This window comes from Perca fluviatilis, chromosome 23 (assembly GCF_010015445.1).
Source record: "Perca fluviatilis chromosome 23, GENO_Pfluv_1.0, whole genome shotgun sequence".
Taxonomy (NCBI): Eukaryota; Metazoa; Chordata; class Actinopteri; order Perciformes; family Percidae; genus Perca; species Perca fluviatilis.
Genome location: NC_053134.1, coordinates 19334046 through 19355667, shown reverse-complemented (window position 1 = coordinate 19355667; position 21622 = coordinate 19334046). Strand labels below are relative to the sequence as shown.

The 21622-nt window shown below is 40.2% G+C and overlaps 3 protein-coding genes across 9 annotated transcripts in view; 1 reads left to right on the top strand and 2 right to left on the bottom strand.

Moving 5' to 3' along the window:
- Positions 1-116: 116 nt before the first annotated feature.
- LOC120553164 (LYR motif-containing protein 5A-like) lies at positions 117-2685 on the bottom strand. Of its 3 annotated transcripts, none has more exons than XM_039791271.1 (3): positions 2602-2685; positions 2150-2222; positions 117-2048 (listed from the first exon to the last, which is right to left on the bottom strand). In XM_039791271.1, the coding sequence occupies exons 2-3, from the start codon at positions 2192-2194 to the stop codon at positions 1836-1838; spliced, it is 258 nt and encodes an 85-aa protein (XP_039647205.1). In that variant the 5' UTR covers positions 2195-2222; positions 2602-2685; the 3' UTR covers positions 117-1835. The 3 variants fall into 3 exon arrangements, with proteins under 3 accessions (XP_039647205.1, XP_039647203.1, XP_039647204.1); XM_039791269.1 differs by having other exon boundaries at positions 2502-2642; XM_039791270.1 differs by having other exon boundaries at positions 2529-2642.
- dnai7 (dynein axonemal intermediate chain 7) lies at positions 2177-9350 on the top strand. Of its 5 annotated transcripts, none has more exons than XM_039791263.1 (17): positions 2177-2773; positions 3106-3123; positions 3384-3465; positions 3632-3720; positions 3956-4060; positions 4327-4464; positions 5146-5280; positions 5486-5589; positions 5767-5925; positions 6026-6146; positions 6254-6404; positions 6542-6714; positions 6805-6964; positions 7381-7595; positions 7695-7853; positions 8797-8910; positions 9011-9286. In XM_039791263.1, exons 1-17 carry the CDS (start codon positions 2717-2719, stop codon positions 9284-9286), a joined length of 2256 nt encoding a protein of 751 aa, XP_039647197.1. In that variant the 5' UTR covers positions 2177-2716. The 5 variants fall into 5 exon arrangements, with proteins under 5 accessions (XP_039647197.1, XP_039647195.1, XP_039647200.1 ...); XM_039791261.1 differs by having other exon boundaries at positions 2178-2773; positions 6026-6179; positions 9011-9350; XM_039791266.1 differs by having other exon boundaries at positions 2178-2773; positions 6254-6344.
- A 37-nt stretch (positions 9351-9387) lies between these two features.
- The window catches only part of LOC120553161 (lymphoid-restricted membrane protein), a 34776-nt gene continuing 22541 nt past the window's right edge, over positions 9388-21622 (bottom strand). Inside the window, 17 exon segments of the mRNA XM_039791260.1 lie at positions 9388-10499; positions 10834-10985; positions 12548-12676; positions 13783-13881; positions 14832-14890; positions 15107-15175; positions 15282-15322; positions 16072-16219; positions 16422-16556; positions 17340-17480; positions 18056-18083; positions 18187-18241; positions 18464-18548; positions 19474-19490; positions 19493-19666; positions 19800-19888; positions 20053-20099. Coding sequence (XP_039647194.1) covers positions 10357-10499; positions 10834-10985; positions 12548-12676; positions 13783-13881; positions 14832-14890; positions 15107-15175; positions 15282-15322; positions 16072-16219; positions 16422-16556; positions 17340-17480; positions 18056-18083; positions 18187-18241; positions 18464-18548; positions 19474-19490; positions 19493-19666; positions 19800-19888; positions 20053-20099 — 1611 coding nt within the window. The 3' untranslated portion in view covers positions 9388-10356.

The following is a 21622-nucleotide window of genomic DNA, read 5'->3' as shown; positions in this document are numbered from 1 at the left end:
ATATAAATAGTAGATGAATGGATAGATTTATGTTTACAAATGCATGCTGAAATACAGTATAATTTACTGTATTATAGTCATATACTGTCACATTTAGAAAATAAATGGTGTCAAGGCTGGTTCACTGATCTTTATTATTATTTCGCAGCAGGCATAAAGCATAGATACATATATAAAAAGCACACAAAATACACAGTAAATTACAGTATGGCATAAGGTAGATAAATTATCAAGAAAGACATATCACCGTATCGTCAACAAGCTACGAACACAGTGTGTACTGTTACTGTCATCCTTCCATCGTCATCATCATTACAAATGTGAATATAATCTCTTCCTAACATGCCCGTTTCTGATCCAGCCTGCTGAATGTTTTCTTTAAACAATAACCCTTATAAACGTGTTCAAACGTGTTTCACCAGCTGAATGCTTTCTGTTACAAATTAGTTTTAATTTGAACCTTAATGGTTTAGTATTATAATCATTACTTGTTAACTGAAACATCCCAGGTCTACATGACTTGATGTACAGTAACACCCTAACAGCCTTTTATATTGTATATTTTACTGTCTATTTTATGTCACTGACAGGAAATGTGAGAAGAATTTGGTAACCAAATCCAAATGATGGGTCTATGTGTCTGCTGGTAACCCTAACCCATGTCACTGACCACGGGCTTTAAGTGGTCACTACAGAAAGCCTCGGCCGAACCACAGCCCCAGGACAGAAAAGGGATGTCAAGTAAGTGCATGACTGTTTGTGATGAATGATTGACTCATATAGTATGACATTACTTGCAATAGTTGGCATAAAAAGAGGGGGAGTGTTTATCTGGAGGGATAAAAATTAAGATGCAAAACAACAGCTTGTGACACCAAGTCAGCATTGTACACCATTTCTATGCAGGGTTTAATATTACACTTCAAATGTTGCCTTGGCTCATAGAAACTGTAAAATATAATCCAGGCACACTCAGTAATTCAGTTTGATTATTATTAGACACTTCATGATTGCTGTTCAGTTTTGTCATTTGCCATAAATAAGACTAATCAGTTTTAAAATAAAAGTCAAAATGACAACATACGGGAAATTTGGGATTTGCATCTGAACAGATTTTACTATTTGTAAGACTTTCTACCACTTTTGAAATTTCATTTTCCCCTCATGCAATTCTCAAAGTAGTCAGAGTTTCTAACCTTGCAGATTTTTAACAATTATAAATCAATATGTTTGACATATTTTGTGACAATTTCTTGATACAAAATATTGAATATATTTAGGGTACAATCTCATAAAAGCAATGACAGCAAAAGAAGTTAAACGCAGGAAGGACACTGCTGTGACTTATTTATTATACAAGGCATCTGTTTGTTTTCTACCTAATAGTGCATTCATACATAGTCATGCACCTTCTACAAATATATACACTGAAAATACATTGTACAATATGATTCAGTTAGTCTAATACCTAGGCTTCCTGAGTTTAGAACTGTTTTAGAGGAAAACCTATAATATTAACATATATACAGTATTGATTTAAAACACAGGCCTTTAAAAGGTACAACTTGGGTATAAAAAAATATAGAGCACATTCTGTTACAGCTGCATTATTATCACTTTCTGGCACTTCCTACAGATGGATGTCTATTTCCCTTATGACACAAGCATAGTTCATTTTTATCTAAGGGCAATTGTTGGGTCATTTCTGCAGAGTAATGTGTACTGAATCTCATTGATAGAGGTACGTGTGAAAATAACACTGATACAAAATATGATACATTAAATATTAACACATTGACTGTACTCTCCTCCCACCCTGAAGGATAACTGTGTGATTATTTTTTTGTTTGGCAATACTTCTTCTTCATGACTTGATATTTCCTGAGGAAACACATAGCTTCCAGTTCCTTGATGAGACAGTTGCCACGGGCTACCAGCTTTTGGATCTTATCAGGGTCTGTCACGTCTTTATTCTTCATGAAAGCGGACTTCAGGCGCTCTTTGAAATAAGCTGATCCCTGGGGGTAGTCACGGCCAAGATACAGCAGCTTTTGAACGAGGATTGGAAACACATTTAGCTAAGTCAGAGGACACAACCGAACCCTGTGTGTATGTATATGCATGTGCCATAGACAGATAATTCACTTACAGTTCTGTAAAGTTTGATAACCTGACCCCTGAAAGGGTTGGCCATGTCAGAAACCAGGTGGCCTTTCACACTCCTGAAACGAAAAGAATATCAAAGGGAAACTGTCTGAGATGACATTGACAGTAGAGACAGAAGCATTTGGTGGGCGTGACTGAGTGAAAGAAGACAGAAGCCAGCAACCAACAACATAATTAGCCAGAGTAGTTGCGACGTCTAATCACGCCGCTCTGCTCTGAAATAAGCTAGCTAACGTAACCGTTAAACCGAACAGCTAGCTAGCTTGTTAGTTAGCACGTAATACATAACTTCACGTTAGCCTAACGTACTGCATTTATCACACTCTACGACCAACCATTTAAAACGGTGCTGTCATATTTACTCGTGTTCTTCTGTTGGGTGGAGTTACTCAAACGGTACAACAATGAAGACACGAATCCTTTTCTTTGTCTTACCTGCGACAACACAATGTATGGACAATAAGAGTACTTCTTCGTCCACGCACTGAACATAGCTGGACACAGCCGTACGTCGTTTCGTTATGTCGCAAATTAAAACAGATAACCACGCATGCGCATTTGTTTCTATGGTTACCTGGACGCTGTAGAGCTTTTTTGTTTCAGCATGGTGAGTTTTTACAATGTTTTTCGACTAAATTATCCCTGTTTGGCCTTAGATCTTGTCATAGTCAAAAGTCTTAAACCGCAGGGATTAACACTAACTATAGTATTGTTACAAAACCTAGAAAGTAAGGCTAAAAAGACAACCTAATAACTTATAGGATATACATACCTCAGTAACTAGCTAAGTTACACTGCGTAGCTTTCAAGTTAGCAGGAAGAACGCTTAATTTCCATGCTCTTTTTTCATTTTTCTTCCGATTTGTTTCCCCTGTGCCTTGAGTTCATGTCTCAAACCTTCTTTAACTTTCTCTCTATGTTTTCTCCTGTGAATGATAGCCACCCAAGAAAGGAAAGGTATGAGCAAAAGTCAGTCAGCACATTTACAATTGTACATTAATTTATCTGATTACCATAGGTAATAGTTGAATATGTCTGCAGCCAGGCAAAGAGTACACCATCCTAGTCCTACAGTAATTGTCACCATCATACTTGTTCCGTCACTGTGTGTATACCCATGCTTCCACCCAGTAATGTGCCCTTTTTTCCAAGTACACATGTACAAGCGAGCCGTCCATCCCTGTTAAACACTGATTTGTATTTGTGCTGGTTTCAAGTCATCAAAGGGAGGTAAGCTGAACAAGGCCCAGAAGGCGAAGCAGCAACAAGAGGAGGAGGAAAGAAGGCTGCAAGAGGAAGGTAAGCCTAATATATGTCTCTATTCATCTGGAGTGGGCACAATTAGGATATAATCTGTTTTGAGCTTCTACCAATCACTGTTTAGGAATAAAAGAGAGATCCCTGCAGTTTGAGATATGTGTTGAGGTACTGTACATACACATTATATTTTGCTTTCGCTTTATAGAGGAAGCACGGCTGCATGCGGAAAAAGAAGAGAGGGAAAGATTGGAAAGAGAGAGAAAGGAGAAGGAGCAAGAAAGGCTTGAGTTAAAGGTAAGACGCCCCTATGAAATGTATAATTACCATGTCATTCATGTCCAATGGCTGTAATATACATTATTACGTGATTCTTCTCCCTTCTTAAACAAACTCTTCTGATTGAAGAAAAGAACTGCAAACACAAAAAATTAGACAACTCTTTATGGAAATGCACAGTAGATGTTCACTGTTTTCTTGAGTATGTGCATGCTGCTGCTTTGCTGTGATCGTGGGTGTCTTTTGCTGACAGGACCAAGAGCGCCGAGAAGATGAGTTGAACGAACTCCGCCATCTACTGGAGGAGAATCATACTGCGGTAACCACATGGAAAACTGATGCTGTGGAGAAAGCCAAGGTGTGTAAGAGAAAGACTTAACACAACAAATAAAAATGAATTGCGATGTCTGACACATATATTGTCACCAATGATCATTTCCCCCTGAGCAAACAATGCAACAATATGTTTTGTTTCACTCACAAACAAAGTTGATATGTGAATGTTGATACATAAATGACAATCTTTTTTTTCCCCTATCCAGACTAAATAAATACAATATAATATACTCAATACAACAAAATCTTATGGCTGATATTAACAAACATGATGTTGTTTGTGTCCAGTGGGAGAGATACATGCATTGTGATGGCACCCCAGACCCAGCAGTACAGCAGGATCTTAACACACATATCAGCTTATGGAGAGATGACCCAGAGGTCAACATCACACTCGTGCTCAAACAATGTCACCTCGCTCTACAGGTCTGTATGTATAGATGTGTACGTGTCATGCACTGAGTTGATTAATCAATGAGGAGTAAATCGACTCCAGTTATTTTTTATTAGCTATAAACACCAAATATTTGCTGGTTACAGCTTCCCAAGGGGAAACATGCTTGCTATTATGTATTTCATATATTAGAAATATTAATTGTATGGGTTTTCAGCTCTTTATTAGACTTAAGGATATTACTTTGGGCTAATTATTGTGTGAAAATGAGAGGCAAAGAATTAAAGAAAGGAAAAACACATTCTGTAATCAGAAGTTTATAATAGCCCCACTAGCACACTAGAAAATAGAGAAATAGAAGATGCAGACTTTGTTTGTGCCTATTGACATGTAAGTGTGAGTGTATTTTGTTTTCATTAAGATTGAATTGTTTCTCTAAACTGCTCATTTTATTTTTATAAATTTTATTTATTTATTTATTTTTATTAATTCAACTCCCCATTTTTATCCAAAGTGATGTACAATCCTGAGAGTATGCGTTTTTTACATGGATGGCCTATAATCGTCACAACATTAATGATATGTTGTATCTACTGAGCAACTGTATCCAGAGCCACTGGCTGATTGAAATTAACACCATTACTCTTGTGCCTCATGCCTGAAACAAGGCATTACATAATTATTCATAAATAAATGAATGTTGTCCCTTATAGCTGATGGAGGAGCTGGAGGCTCTGCTCAGAGATGTTACAGATCCACAAGAGTGCCACAAGTACCAGGATGGCCTCATAAACTTGCAGGAGCTAATCCACTCTAAACACCTCCTCACCACTGAGGAGATCCTCAAGGTACACTGATCCTAGTTTTACCTGTGCTTACACATTGTGACGCACTTTGTTACTATACGAAATCAGCTATATAATAAAAGTGATTTATTATTGTGTGCATGGGTTAGTTTTTAGTATTTTGCGAGGTGCAAGGCATGATGTGCAAACGCTGTGTGTAATGGCCCTTTTTAAGCATTGTTTTTTGTTTGTGTCTCCCTTGTCATAGAGTGCCAGTATGAACATCGACACTGAGACAGGCAACATGCAGACTGTGGTCAAAGATGTCAACATTACGCTGTGTCTCTGGGCCAACCTCAAGAAGAATCCAAGGTTTGTAGAGGGTGCTGCCACAAATAGATTATCCGAGATAAATGGGATCATAAAAGAAAGTGTGGTTTGTAAATGGTGTTGCCTTAAATGTTAAACTCTTGCCAGGTGGCCCTCACAGTTCACAACACTATATTTGGAACACTCAAGTTTCTCTTTCTTTCTAACGGGTCCATTCAGGTTTAGAGATTTAAACTTTGGGGAGGCTGGCCTGGGCTTTGAGCTTCCCAAACAGCTAGCTGTGAGCCATATCGCTGTACGGTTGCTCCACACACATTATGACCACCTGTCCTTGCTGGCCAGGATGGCTCACCCGAGAATGCACACACCCAGCCTCAGGTACTTATCAGATAGTTCTCTCAACACTGCTGATACAGAGATTCCTACTATGCGTTACAGTTATTATAAGTCTTGTCTTTTCTTATCTGTTTGGTCCCAGGTCTCTTGCATGCGGGGAGGAGGTTCCAGCAGACATAGATGTACCTGAGCAGGAGGAGACAAAAAGAACGGGAGAGGCGAAGGAAGACATTGAGACCCAGCAGCAGCGAGTGGACAAGGAGGTACAGTCCATCCAAGGGTTTGACGGGAGCAAGGTAAGACTGAGTTCCTGGGTCTGGGTTACTACATTCAATGTGATGTTTTCATTATTATTGTGTATGTATCACAGAGTGCAGCCAGCCAAGAGTCCAGTAGAAACAGCGCCCAGCCTGCAGAAGGCAGAGTGAGCCAGATACAGACACAGATGGAGGCACTCAGCAGTAAGATGCCCAGCCCGACACTTCCCGACACTCCTAAAAGACAGCCCCATCACACAGGATGTAAACCTGCTGTCACTCAAAATGACTGACAGATCTTTTCATGAATGGACGAGCACCATACACCACCTTAATCTTTTTATGTTTTTGAATGTAGATTAAGATGTGTCTACAGCAATAATTGTTTTTTTTCTCTTCAGCTGAGGGGGACTTGACTGAGACTCCCATAGTGCAGCTGACAATGATGGACCGCAGTGAGTGTGTCCAGGCAGTGGACTTAATGCAGTACACACCTCTGGGTGGGGTCTTCTACTGTGACGTGTTTCACCTCCCGCCACAAACCCACCAGGTCAATGGCTGGGAAATTAGACAGGTAAATAGAAAAGGGTTTCAGTGTTTGCTGCTTTCACCATGCCCTGCAGCTAAAGTTGACCTTGCCTTCATAAACGCCAAATTTTTCTAGCTGTTGGACGAAGGGCTTCAGGTGTTCCCGTACCCTTTGGAAAAGTCTAACTTAGATGACACCGAAGCTCTCACCTGCCCTCCTGTCGGTGTGTCTGTGACACTGCCCGACTCGGTCGTCTTCCTGGAAACTCCCCAAGTGGCTCGCTGGGATGCTGCAGGTAGGACAGCCAGTCTATACAATGCTCTCTGAAGCAGTGTTTTTATCAAATGGTTTTTTTTTTTTTTTTTATGTGCATAATATGCATAATTCCCTGAAATAATTATACTATAATAGTAAATGAATTTAGTTATGGATTCTAAAATCCATGTAGTAGCATTTAAGTGCTTTTAAGGTTACAAGGTTGTTGTTTAGTAGATCAGACACTGATGGTGCAGCGCTGTAATGTACCTCTTTTTATAGCCTTTTTTTCTACCAAAAATGCTTTGCGCTGGTCAGGGGGTACTTGGCAGAAAAAAATATTTCCAAGGGGGGTACATTATTGACAAAATGTTTGAGAAACACTGCTCTACAGCAGAGAAAGGTGGACAAAATGTCATGGACTTTGAACATTTTTTTTTTTTTTTTTAAATCCAGTGAAGCAGTGGAGGATGGACAGTATCACTGACTTGTCTTATGAGGAAAAAGAGGCCAAAATCTCCTTCAAGATGGACTCCTTCCAGCCGTTTGTGCTGATGCAGGAAACGTATGCCAACCTTCCCTTCCTGAGTTGGGAGCTCAGGCCATTGGGCCAAGACGCAGCTCTTTTCACCGTCAACGGGGCACTCATTGACCTCAGTATCACGATCCAGGTAAGAGACTGGAAAGTACCGTACACACATGGCAGAAGAATAAATCGGGAAATGAAGCTTGACCGTTTTCATTTTTGTTTGTGCCTGTTTGACTAACAGGGTAATCAGTGTATGTTGCAGTTGGGGCAAGAGAGAGGTCTCTCTCACCTCATAGGGAAGTGGATGAGTGGCCCCATCCTGCAGAGAGCCATGCTCAATGCGGGGATCAACATCTTTGTCAACGAGTACACCGACAAATACATCATCACCTGCGGCAAGGTCTGCATCCTTTACTTGATGGCTTTGACAATGGTAGAACAAGATACTAGATTTAAACCAGGTATAGCTTTGTTAACAATTCTGTGTTGAATAGACAACCAGTGTTGTAGCAGTGTCCAGCATGCCACATATCAGTGCAAAAGTGACAGGAAGTGGGAGATGACATGTTGTCTGTGCTAAAGGTTATGTTTACCATGTTCATTATTATTCGTGTGTTAGCCTGCTAATATTTGTTAGGCTGAGGTTGATGGGAATGTTATGCAAGTATTTGGTCATAAAATACATTTTGCAGAAATTATAATTCTGGCCTAATGGTGGCGCTAAATGCAAAGCTAAGGGATCACCAAAGTTAATAATAGTGCTACTGATGTGAATGCCTGTACCAAATTTCACTTTAAACCAAAAAAAAGCAATCTGGTGCCTCACGGTGGCTGTAGATCAGAGCATCACCAAATTCAGTAGGATTCATCCTCTTGGGACGACGACTGTCTGTACAAAATATCATGGCAATTGATCTAAGCGTTGTAGAGGTATTTCAGTTCAACCAATCGGCATTGCTGTCTCCAGACTGCTAGCCTTGCTCTTAAAAAAAAAAATGTAATCAATCAGATTTATGAAAAAAAAAAAAAAAAAAAAAAGAGGTGTTCTTTAGCAGGGGAGGATAGTGTCATGTCTGGATGGTTGTACAGATTTAAAGATGAGATAGAAACATAAAAAAAATGTAAAGTGTCTATAGCTCAAGCTAATCAACACTATGAAGTACATGGACATAACTTACTTTGTTAACAACCTACTCACTATAAATCATTTAAAACTGAGGACCATTCTACAGAATAAATAACTAACGTGGATTTACCTTTACTGCTAATACTAGGTTTCACCCGATTACAGTCCAACACTTTCCAGTGTTATAAATGTGGTGTGTGGTTTCTCTCCTCTTCAGGACCCACTTACAGAACATGCTGCCTACGAACAGATGGCCCTCTTCGCCTCTGCCTGCGCTTTCTCGTGGAGCAAGTGGAATGCCAAATGTGGAGCTGAGCATTTAGTCATGCAGGTATTCTCGCTCACACATCGATACAGCAATTTAATTTAGCAGTCTACCCCTTTCCCCCCCTCACCCCCAACGTTTGTACTTATTACCTGTCCTCTGCCAGGCGTGTGAGCACCACGACCCTGTCCCGGTGCCTAAGGATTCGTGGAGTCTCTACCTGCTGGGCGCTCAGAGGAGTCAGAAGCTGGAAATCACAGAGAAGAGTGCGGAATTCTCTCCAGATTATTATCCCGGAAGTGAGTTTCACTCCACCTTCATCCACATGCTCCAGGACAACATGAGCACTGACGGCATAGCCAGGACCAGAGAATCCAATAATCTGTTTGTTGATACAGTACAGAGCCTTCTCTGTGCCACCAGACCACTGATGTATTCATAACCGGTGTAAAATTAACTTTAAGTTTTTCTAAACCAACAAATTAAAGACATTTTAAACACCTGAAGTTGAAATGTACATTTGGATGAACATAAGAACATACGTCTATGTAGAATAGGCTACTTTATTTGTGCAAAGTTTCACGCATCTTCTTTGGAACATACAAAGAGTATGATGTTGAAAACGGTGACAACCACAGCAAGAACTTAAAAAGGAAAATAAAAAAAAAAAACGGTGTTAAAACGGTCACACTTTATAATTATAACTTAACAAAAAAAAACAGATATTCACATATCCCCACTCTAAACTAACAAACTCATAGATTTCAACAATTTTTTTTAAATTTAAAATTAAAGATTTATTACCAGTGTTTATAGACTTAAGTTATAAAATGTCCTCTGCAAAATTCCATTAAAAAAGGTTGGCAGTCCCCAGTTTCCTGAAGTGCATGAAATGTGTTTAAAAAGCCAAGTGGCACAATTGGAGCCATCGTCCATGATGTTTGTCAATGGAAAACTGCACAGCGGCCCACTGTATGACTTGTTGGATCAGTGTTGTCATTCTGATGAAGTTGTGACATGATTGGTCAACGTTGTACCAGCTCTGTTGACGAATCAAGTCTGATTTGACGCATTGTGCTGTTGTCCGGGTAGACCGTTGCCAGCAGCACTGACTGGAAAACTGCATCATAATGTGGTAAGGATGTTGAGCAGCCCATCTTAAAAAGGGCTTGGGTTTCACCACCTTAACAACTGCTTCTTCTCTTAAAAAAACACACACACACACACACAAACACACACACAGACACACACGACTAAATAATTTAGCAAACGTGATGTGATGCATAAACTCCTCCATGGGGTTAACTATCCTCTGAGGCCTGGCCCGTCCTGTCAATGCAAGTCTTGTTTAAGGAATCTTCAGGCACCAGTTACTTCAGGCACCAGTAAACATCCCATCAGCCTCTGCTCAGGAGTGGTACACTGTACTTCCTTCATCACCACCCCAGTGCACAGATCATTTCTGCAGAGAGTTGATGGGCGGTGACACCATCCACCCCCGGGTGTCAGGGGCTAGACCGGGGGCTGTCCGTTATGCCGGAGCCCTGTATAGGGCCACAGCAGCTGCTGGATGGTCATCCAGGAGTCCCCGGTCCCCACAGGGGCTGCATCTACCGCTGGCTGCATCACCAGGCTGGCCAGCAGTGCCAGGAGACCTGCAGGTGAACCATTAACATTTACCAAAACACAATGTGATGCAACTATCCCTGTAATGGGAAAGTGTCTATAGACAGCTGCTCTTACATTAAAGAAGGAAGAGCAGTTACTGTAAGTCATTGTGGTTGGAACATGGGACTGAACTGTATAAACCTATGAACAGAATTTGTTTACCCAAACAAAGAGCAAACTCAAACCTTTAAAACAGCAAACTCCCGTATTGGAAGCAATGCAGATGGAAACTGTAGCAACTCAGTATAGTACAAAATTATCTTTATGGTCTGAGATTGAAAACAAGTATCTTATAATAAGTACTACAGACAAAACGTGTACCTGCTAGCACCACCACCATCGCCAACCAAAGCCAGAGACCCCTGCCACCTCTGGCTACTGCTGCTGCTGCCGCCCGGGAAGAAGACAGGCTGTCGGACAGAGACAGGCCCATTCCGCGGTCTGTGGACATAGGGCTGGAGGAAGGGCTCGGACTGGAGGTGGGCAACAAAAGAATAATAAAAGTTAGCACATGGATAGAAAATAAGACATAGAATAAAAAAAAAAGGTCCAAAATAAAGCGAAAGAGTATAAAAAGTTTGCACATGGATAGAAAATAAGGCATGAGAATATAAAAAAAATAGTCCAAGATAAAGCAAGATATTGAATAAGTTACCAATAATGACTCAAAGGGAAGGGTCACTTTTAAAGTTTTTTTTGTTTCAGTAAAAACTGTGGGTCATTTGTGGTAACTAATGCAATGGATGGAAGGCGGTGAATTAGCTCCAGCTTGGTGCAATTTAAAGTTGGCTTCAATGAAGCACATTTTGCCACCCATCTCCAACAGTGTCAAAGACGCAGAACCATTTACATCATCAGCATAATGAAAAAGCTGTCAGCAGCACAGTTAATAGCGGTTGGCATGAATATGGATTTGAGCATTTAAGGCAAAGGCAGCTGAAAATTTTGGCTTGGAATCTGTCAACATAAGTGCTGCTTCAAATCACTTTACAGTCATTAAGAGAGTCAGTGCGAGGTTGCAAGTTCGCTTACTTGATAATACAGGCCTTTTGCATGCTTTTTTTTTTTGGGACATATAATCCACAAGCACCACCATTTTGGACTCGCCTCCCTACACACTTACAGCATTACAAACAGCTCATCCTGACTCCTGAGCAATGTGGAGGGAGGAAAAGAGGAAAGGACAGTTCAGAACCCATTACATGATCCGGCTTCCATTTTTTCCCCCAAAAAAAAAAAAAAAAATTTAGTTTTTTTTTTTTTCAAAAAAAATTTTTAAAGCGGCTAAAAAAAAAAATTTGTTTTTGTTTTATAGTTTTATAAAAATTGGTAGCAAAAATGTTAGCTAAAGTATAGTAAGTAATCCAGAAGACTATGTACTGAAGATGAATTAGTTATCAGTTAGACGCTTTGTTAGCTGCACACTGCAAATCAGAACTTGAGATCCATGAAACGCAAATCACGGCACTTCGGAAATCCCTCGCCACACTGACGTACACTGATCTCAAGACAGTAGAGTACCCTGGAGCAAAGAAGAAGCTAGTCCAGCACAGACCCATATAATGAAAGAGTTTCATCACTTAGAAGGTTCCATATACTCACACAACCTTTTGTAACTTTGTTCCTGTTTGTAACACAAGTGATAATGAAATATTCACGGTGCATAATTTGCTGCTCGCTTGATAGCATGAGCAGCGATAGCTACAATGGCGGAAAAGCTACGGGGCGCCACTATCAGAGACCAACTTTGACAGAAAAATGAAAGTCGCTGTTATAATGTGTCGTAATACTGGACACATTGACGGCTGTGTAATCTGTGCAAAAACACCACAGGAATGATGTTTAACATCAAGGACAGACCGATAAACATATTTAATACAGCGTGTCACGGATGAGCTCCAATACCACACAACATTCAGTTTGCAGCTACTGGAATGTACAGCTAAATGATGAACTCTTCCACTATGCAGCTAGCCTCTAGAACTCAGAAAGTGATGCTGCAGTAGGCTAGTGGTGGGTATTTGGTTGGACTAACGTCTTGAGGGGCAGAATGAGGGAGGTGAGTTTGCTGCCCAGCTCACTGAGACTGGACCTCCTCCTCTCTGCCACCGGCTGCTCCTTCTGCTCGTCCTCCGACAGGCAGTCGGTGTTGTCGTAGGCCGTCCTGTGGGCACGCGTGGGTCAGGCATTCACAAACACACGGTTCAGTTGCACGTTCACATACAAGCATGGCCACATTACCACCGCGATACTGTATGTGCACATGCACACATGCACATTTCATGCATAATGCAGCCAACAAATATTCAGTGATTTACACTGTCCTGCTGTACACAGAGAGATCCCTGCAATATAACAATACATTCCCAGCAATCCACTTACATGCTCCAATATTATATCACGAACCCACAAAGCAATTTCATGTTTCATATATTTGGAGAGCATTGAAAGGCCTTCATTCGTATTGTCCAAGCTTCAGTTTTGGCTTAGCTGCTCAAATAGAGCAAATTATACTCTCCTCTTCCAAACATTTGAAAGCTACATGATGCAGACAAAAAATTAAAAAGTTCACACAGTCTCTTACTTTACATTTTACGAAGACACAAAAGCAAAAATGTGCTAGACTTGGAAAATGACACAAAAGGATGTTGGCCTTTGATGAACACTTTCCCATGCGAGGAGGGACTAGATGCATGAAAGATGGCTGCGGTGTGGTTTGATGTCATCATCACTGATTCTTTCTGGTCTCAAAGGATAACATGCTGTTTTGAGTTTGTTTTAGCAGTCTAAGCTTCACTCTTTCCTTTACATTACCACTGTAGTTAGATATTTGCAATAAAAAAAAATGTTTTCCTTCAAAGTTTCTGGTTTGTTACTTAATTGCACTTATTTTTTCGTATTAGTGCTTCGTACACTGCTTTCTGCCAACCATGGAAACGTTGTTTCATGCATTTTTTCTTTGTGGAAACAGAATTGTTAGGAAGGACAAGGTTTGATCAGAACCTCGGTTTTACTCTGTAATGTTTGCAATTAAAAATAATTTTGTGTAATTTTTGATAACATCCACTACAATTGAATACGAGAAACCACAATTTGTAGTAAAGGGACTGAAACATCCAAATATTCTTCATTGTCGATGGTAATGATGTCACACCAGAAAGCTGCCATCTTTATGCATCTGGGGCGCCAGTAAAAAAAACAAAAAACAACAAAAAAGTAAAACTTGTGCGACACAGCCAGCGTGGTTCCCTTCTTCTTGACATGTCTTACCCCTTCATCATGAGAGAGGGCTCTTCAGTGTCAACCCAGGCCGCAGAGCTAACAAAGCGCTTTAGTGGGGGGCGCGCATTGCTCTTTCCTGGCACATTCCTGGAAACCATCATTATCACATACAGTAGGGGCATAACAACAACAACAACAAGGTTCATGTCATGGTATAGAAGGCTTCCGTGGCTTGAAAACGAAAGCCACAGCCATTAGCTTCCTGCACTTCAGAAACAACATAGGGGTGACCCGAATGCTTCAAAGCTTTGATCGTTGCCATAGTAGTCAACTTGTAAATCCGGATTCAAATGCAAATGGGGGAGGGTGCTTGTGTGTAGGCCTAGTTGCGGCCTGCCTCACGCAAAGAAGTGATAGTTCCTCCCCCCAATTTTTAATTTTTAATCTCACCCTTTTAACCTTGTCTATATATGTATGGTTATTTATGACCACTCTTGCAGGGCAGCCCCCCACCCCTCATATTAATTAATTAAGTATCTATGTTGTATTGATGTCTCTATGTTTATAGCTTTTGTTTTTAGGTTGTTGTGTGGTGATTGTTGGAGCTTGTATTGCAAGACAAATTTCCGTGTATACGGACAATAAAGTGCTATCTATCTATCTATCTATCTATCTATCTATCTATCTATCTATCTATCTATCTAAATGTCTGTCAGCAGCAGAGTGCACAGCGGCTGGCTAACTGCCTGCCAGGCTGACAGACAGACAGACAGACAGACAGACAGACGTTAAGGTAAAGTAACTGAACTAAATCCTAGCTCACCCGCTGGCAAAAGTCCATAGAAGGATTGACGGACACGTACACCCGTTTCCAGTCTCCCATCTACCCCTACCTCGCCCCCACCCAATGTATTCGAATACTTCTCACCGAAGATTCAAAGCCAGCCCTAGTTTTAGAAAGGTAGAGTACTTTGAACAGTCGTCCTACTTTTAACTTAAGCACACTCTCCCATACGCATATCTTGTTTAACATCACTCTATATATAAAAGTTCAGACAAATTCAACCTACACATTAACACACATACAAATTACCTACCATGGGGATCGCCTGGTCAGTCTCTCCGTTTCAGCCTCTGAGCAGTCTTGTGTTTTGGACTGTGGTGGGAAAATCAAGCAAACAATCTCAACAAAAATGCTCCTTTTTCGGAAACTGAAGCCTGGATTCATTTTTCTAAAACCTATGAAAAACTGTCATATATATATATATTCAAATATTCAACCATGATCTGACAATTTTCATGCTTTGACCTGCACTGCATGTAGGTAGCATTAAAAGCAATTCTAAGAAAATGAACATTGCATTGTTCTCACCATGTCAAAGTGCATGTTGGCTCCACCAGAGCGTGGGATTGCTGCTATGCTGACCCGCCGAGTTGACGACTGTTCAGGGAAAAAACAAAATTCATAAACAGATATGAACATTAAGAACATCAGTCCTGAGTAAAAGGTGAATGATAAAATCATATGTAACCCAGGTGCAGCTGACCTTGTAGTACTGTGTTGTCGGCTTCTTGCCACGGAAGTCATCTGGAAAGAGGAACAGTTTAGTTGCCTTGTGTATATATATGTGGTTTGTGTGTATACTGAGCATACGTATTTACACATATGCCCCAATTGTATGTACACACATGCATACCATACAGTTAGGAGATATGGGTTTGTTACTGTATTAAGCCAGTGTTATATGGAGGATAATGAAAATGTGACGAAAATGTGACAAAAGACCCCAAAATGTACAAATTTCCTTTTGTTTTTTTGTTCAGGTTTATCTGGTTCTTTGTCAGCTGAATCAATTTGCACATTGGTTTGCGATGTTGCCCGCTTAGTCGAACTTTTCACCCTACAGTCAAATCCATAGTTTTGCCATTGTTGCTAAAACAAATGCCTGTACACATGCGAATAAACACGGCAATGCACGTGCAGCGTTTTCTGGTTCCGGTTCTGACTTAACAGCAATATTTAAATATGACTAATCCAACACATATTAGCAATTCATGTATTTTGGGGTTCACGTTTTGCTGTCCCTATTTTTTTATGTTAAAAGTAACCAAGAATTGGTATCTTAAGAGTCTTTCTGCCATTTTCACCACCATAACATTTCATTTGTCTGGTTCTAGAAGAACATTGCGCTAGTGGATGTGCTAATAATTGCCAACTATTAAGTATGTTCTGTCAAAATTAAGATAATGAATGTCAGCAACAGAAAAGCAGTTAACATCGGTCTAAAAATGTATTGCACCTTGATAGTATGTAACCATTATGTAACCATTCCCTACCTCGTTCAGTTTGTGATCCAAACGACCTCTCGTTCTGCATGATGGCTTCTCTCAGCTCCAGCAGCTCAGCGTGCTCCTTGGTGTACATCCTCCTCAGGTTCTCCACATGCTGGATCATCACCTCCACAGCCTTACCAATACGGCTCTCCTGACACACACACACAGACACACACACACAGACACACAGACACACAAGGCTCCGTCAAATCACCACACAGTACAAGTGGTTTTTGTTGTTGGCACAGGAATTAAAATGGAGTTCAGCCCATATTTTTTTTTATTTTTTTTTTTAAATCACACCACAAAACAGTGGAAACAAATGTTGACAACACAAAGACACATTATCCCACCTGGTGAATAGCTCCTAGCATCTCAGAGCGACTGGACACCCTGGTCATGGACTGGATGAGAATGTCCAGGTTCTTCTGGAGCCTCTGGATGATCTCGATGGACTGGTTGTCGTCCTCACACAGAGGAGCCAGCGCCTGGCAGGAGAGGACCGAAGACAGAAAAAGGATTCAGAGAGTTGAAGAGAAAACACCAAGAGAAAAAAAAAACCTGACTGCACCTGACAGGAGAAATAAGTTTACAGAGAATTACTCACTAACCCACACCTCATTCAGTTTCATTTACAGGTTCATTCATTCATTGTTATTGGTGGAGGGTAATTATCAAACAGGAAAGCTGCAGGAACAAGATAGAACAGTCTTTCCTACACCTACAGGGTAAGTAGCCACCCATCGTTTGCACTTTTGTTTACTCCTAAAAAAGGTGTGCAGGACCAATTTTAGTATTAATCAAAAAGGGCTGCACAGTAGAGTGCGGATTGCATTTTTCTGTCCGAGCCCGGCCCGCGTCCGACAGAGCAGTAACCAAACCCGGCCCGAGCCCGACAGTTAAAATAAAAAGATTTTCTCATACTAATGACACATACGTTTGTTTGTGTGGAAAGCCTTTTATTAAGCAACTGTAGGAAGGCATTCGGAAAGGTCAACAGATGAGCACACACGGGGCAACAAGCGCACGTTAACACAGGCACGCACCTACATAATACACTTTTATAAAAATAAATATCTGTCCGAACCCGGCTCAATTCGGGTATCCATCCTCTACTGCACAAAGACAGTACAAATAGTCTGTGGGTAATCATCACAAAGTGAAGAGTCCACTCTCCTAAGACTGAGAATGTAAATAAACCTACACTTTGGCAAAGTAGAATTCTTTTGTGGAGGAAAAAGCTAGAAAGTGACACACATATGCACACTGACCTGCAGTAAGCCTTGGCAGCTGGACACCTCCCTGCGGACATTCTCCTCAGCCAGGTCCCGTGACCTCTCCTCCAGCCGGAGTCTCTTCTCCAGGGTGAACATGTCACACTTGAAGCCCAATGCCAGACGCTGGAACTCCGCCTGAAAACATGAACAAGACACTTGACTCTTTTCTAACATTTCCTTATGTTGATTGAGATAAGAGTTTTCCCCTATCAAAGACAGCATTATTATTCTGGCTAAAAAGTCACACCAGATAAATCATGAAATTCTCACACTTCCCCATAGAAAACCCTCACATTTCAAGAGGATCCCATCAGTGCATTAACATTGTGCAACTTTCTGTTTGGATGGTTATGGTATGGGATTCAGAGAGAATCACAAACTTATTAACTTTGTATGCCTATGTACTTTTTATTATTTCTGATGTATGCACATTTAAGACAAAAGGCTGCATAAGAAAAGAATTGGCCAACTTTGCGACTTGTCCTCTAATAGTCTGAATATTCGAATTCTCATTTTGAATACAGAGAGGGAGAATATGAAACTCATATGTTGCTTCTAAAATCTACTTTTAAACACACATAATCCTAAAAAGGAGTGTCCGATTTCTACTATAAAATGATAAAAAAAAAAAATTCTTTAACAAAGCAGTTGCTTGCATTACTTACTATAGAACGCAGCTCCAATATCTAATGGTATATACATATACATACCTCAACCTCCTTGTCATTAGGGGACAGGCTGCAAATAAAGAGACAACAATGAGGACTGAAGTCTTATTACATGTACACATGGATGGTAATGGATTTGTGTGTTGTGTTTCTATGAACATTTGCCGTCTTACCTGTTTTTGTCCTCTTTGGAGGTGCCACTGGTGTCTAAGATCATTGACGTCTCAGCTAGGAATGGAAATGATAAGCAGGTGAGTCATGGTTCGACACATACCTGATCAAATGGTGCAATCACTATTTAGAATGTTAAAGAGTAAATGTACAAGCACTCATTTACAAATGGAATTACATTTGTTATCAAAAGACAGGTGATACATATTATATATATACATACACATATACACACACTATCTAGTAAATAACAGTGGACAATGAATATATTACACATACATTCCTTCTCATTGGCCAAGCTGGTCTCACTTTGGTCTTCCTGAACCCTGTGCTCCTCGATGGCCTCCATGCTGCGGGACAGCTCCTGCAGGGTCCGCACAAACATTACTGCCTCTCTCTGCTCATTCTCCCCCTCCTGATCAGCTTTTAACTCTGACCCCTTCATGCTCACATTCCCCTCAACATCCATATTGCCCCCATTACTCTCCCCTTCCCTTCTCCTTCAATAGTTGTTAGATAATAAAAAAGTAAAATGTGAAAATTCAAAGCACCCGGCAGAGTAGTTGGCTCTTGATTCTGAACAATCTGAGTGGAGCTAAAATGAAACTATGCTCTCTCTCTTTCATAAACACACACACCCTTCTGCTCTCTTTCATAAGCACACACACACACACACACACACACAAGACAGCATTTCTCTTTATGTCACTATCTCATGCTGAATGACATAACCTCATCACTGACAAGGAAACTGATTCTTAGTAACAGCTCCATTCAACCAGATCCTGGTGTTTCATCAAATCTAATTACTTTTATGCTAAGCTTAAACTAGTCTATAAAAAAACAGAACATCATATCATAAATACTAATGATGAATTATAAAGAAAATATAAAACTGAACCAAAACTAAATTGTACATTTGTACATCTTTATGTTATGATGACTACTATTCAGTAACAACTGAACTTTGGTATTATTATTTATTTTTTACAATTTATTATGTGTATTACAGAGCACAAACTCTACTACAAACTCTGTTTTCATTTAGGGTGGGTAGTAAATATAACACCTTTTGTGGTGAAACCAAAAAATAAATTTGCTATAAAATTTTACTGCTACATTATTTAAAAATAAAAACTGATAAAATAGCTAAATCTACAGTATAATGACCCCGATTTACAAAAGAGCAGCATTAAACTCCAACAATAAATTAAATTACTTTAAATCCTTGTCACCATCAATATGTAGAATTACTACTCTGAAAAAAGTGGGAGTAGAGCAGGTCTTACCAGTTGCCTTTTATTTTGCCACAGAGGGGGAGGGAGTCCTTTTTGGCAGCACTATCTTCCGATTGGCTGGGGTCAGAGGTCACGCTGCCCATGCCGCTCCCCAATTGGCCGGCAAGTGTGGAGGACGATCCTGACTGAGGAGAGCCGCTTTCAGAGAAGGTGGTTGCCCCGCTGCTGGTGAGCCGCTCTGTCCCTGAAAGAAAGAGATGGTTGTGTGGGTGATCAAAGTTACACGTAGATGAAAAAAGGAGTAAACAAACGGTCAGCTTAAAAATTGATCTCTCTTCATCTCCTTCATACACCAAGACTTGAGCTTTTCTTCCTACCTTCCATGCTGGCGGCTACTGTTGGCACCTCGGCTGTAGTGTCCTGCACACTCTCCTCCTCTTCAACCAACACAGGTAGCAGGCACGTGCTGGAACACACATACAGTGCACCTTTACACAATACTATAGCATTTGTGACAATTCTCCCTTAGCAGAAGACAGTTAAAATCTCCAAGTGGATAATTGCCGGTGTTGGATAGTAATGCAGTGTGAAAACCCTGAGTTGATCCTGAGTTGACAGTGAATCACTCACCTGTCCTCCGCTACTGATCTGTCTACCGACTGGTCCCGCTTCAGGCTCTGAGATGGACAAATGTAAAGAATGAGAAGGAGGGAGGTGGTGAGAAAAAGACAGGTGGCCTTGCGGCGCATTTTTTTGCCCCACAGTACAAGAAATGGTCAATGATTAAAAGACACACATTCATTCACATACATGTAGCATACCTGTCCCATGGCAGTGAAACGCTATCTAAGCTCTACAGTGTGTCGAAGAGAAAGATTGGACTGATTCCTTATATAATGTGTTGCTGCATGGAGAGCCCTGCTGCTCTGTGAGTGTGTGTTGCTGAGAAGGGTGCTCAGAGAACACGTTAACACTGGCACAGCACTAAGTAGTGGAGGCGGACTACGTGCACACACAGTCGTGTGAACACACACAGACACAATGAAGCAAGGTGAGCGCTCAGAGCAATGCAATGGGATATTGTGTAATGAGTATGTATAATATATTTTGAAACAGCTCAAAATAGGAAAGAGCTGCCTTACCATTTCGACCAAATGTCATTTTAGAAACTGCGAAGCAAAATAAAACTGGCTGGCTTCGCAGCACTTTCAACTTGCATCAGATTCAAATCCAACACAGTTTATTTATTTGATTATAGCTATATTCCAAAAGTTGAAATCATCCAAGTTTTTTCTTTGCTAAATAATCCACTGATAACTCATAACAACTTTGATTTGTATGTCTGCACAATCATGTCCTAGGTTGTGTGTTAGATCTTAACTGAAACGGATTAAACAATACTGAATTTAAGGTGCCATAATGTTATCATTTATCGTCTCTTTGTAAAAATAATATCAGTAGAGATACCGGTAGTAAATTTGTCACTGATTACAATCATAACAAAACAAATATTAACATTTTAATAGGTTAATTGTACTCCACTTCTTTCCCTGGGACAAATGTATAGTTTATGCCATCTTATGTTAAATAATAATATAAAAAAATATGAATAGAGAGATATGGATATGACATATACATATGTGGAGATGTTCTATGAAAATATCTTCTACTAGTAGTAAAACTACTATTTGAACATATCCGAGTCTGTTGAAACCGCATCAAAACAATAGTCAGCCTTGGCTCTAACATGAAAACTGTGCAAACCCATCTGATGCTGGCCACAATTACCATGAAGCAATCTTATTGTATTGACCAAACATCAAAGCAACTCATTGTAAAGACTAATTGGTCCAGACAGACAAAGGGTACAGTGATGATCCACCGTGCCCAAGCGTTTGCTAATGGGCTTTGGAGCATCATGGTTATCTTTTTGCAAAATTCTTCAGCTTTTATATAACTGGTTGTAATCTTATTTGGTTAGTCACTAGATATGTATGATGCTTAAAAATCAACAAGTGTAATTGCAGTTGATTAAAAAATAAAATACCAAATTGTTTTAACCTTCTCTTAATTGACGGTCTGCTCAGAATTGATACGTTCCTTTTTTGAAGCGCTGTCTAACTGTTGTGAAATCTGAAGCATTTCAACTTGATAATAATACTTTAAAATTACATTTATAATTAAAAGCACTTCAACACTA

Excerpts from the sequence above, each read along its gene's own strand:
- dnai7 (XM_039791261.1), top strand. The coding sequence starts at position 2,717 with ATGCGCATTTGTTTCTATGGTTACCTGGACGCTGTAGAGCTTTTTTGT. Across the intron at positions 5,281-5,485 it reads CCACTGAGGAGATCCTCAAG|AGTGCCAGTATGAACATCGA; the intron begins GTACACTGATCC and ends CCCTTGTCATAG. Across the intron at positions 5,590-5,766 it reads AACCTCAAGAAGAATCCAAG|GTTTAGAGATTTAAACTTTG; the intron begins GTTTGTAGAGGG and ends GGGTCCATTCAG.
- LOC120553164 (XM_039791271.1), bottom strand. The coding sequence starts at position 2,194 with ATGGCCAACCCTTTCAGGGGTCAGGTTATCAAACTTTACAGAACT. Across the intron at positions 2,049-2,149 it reads TTATCAAACTTTACAGAACT|CTGCTGTATCTTGGCCGTGA; the intron begins GTAAGTGAATTA and ends CTCGTTCAAAAG.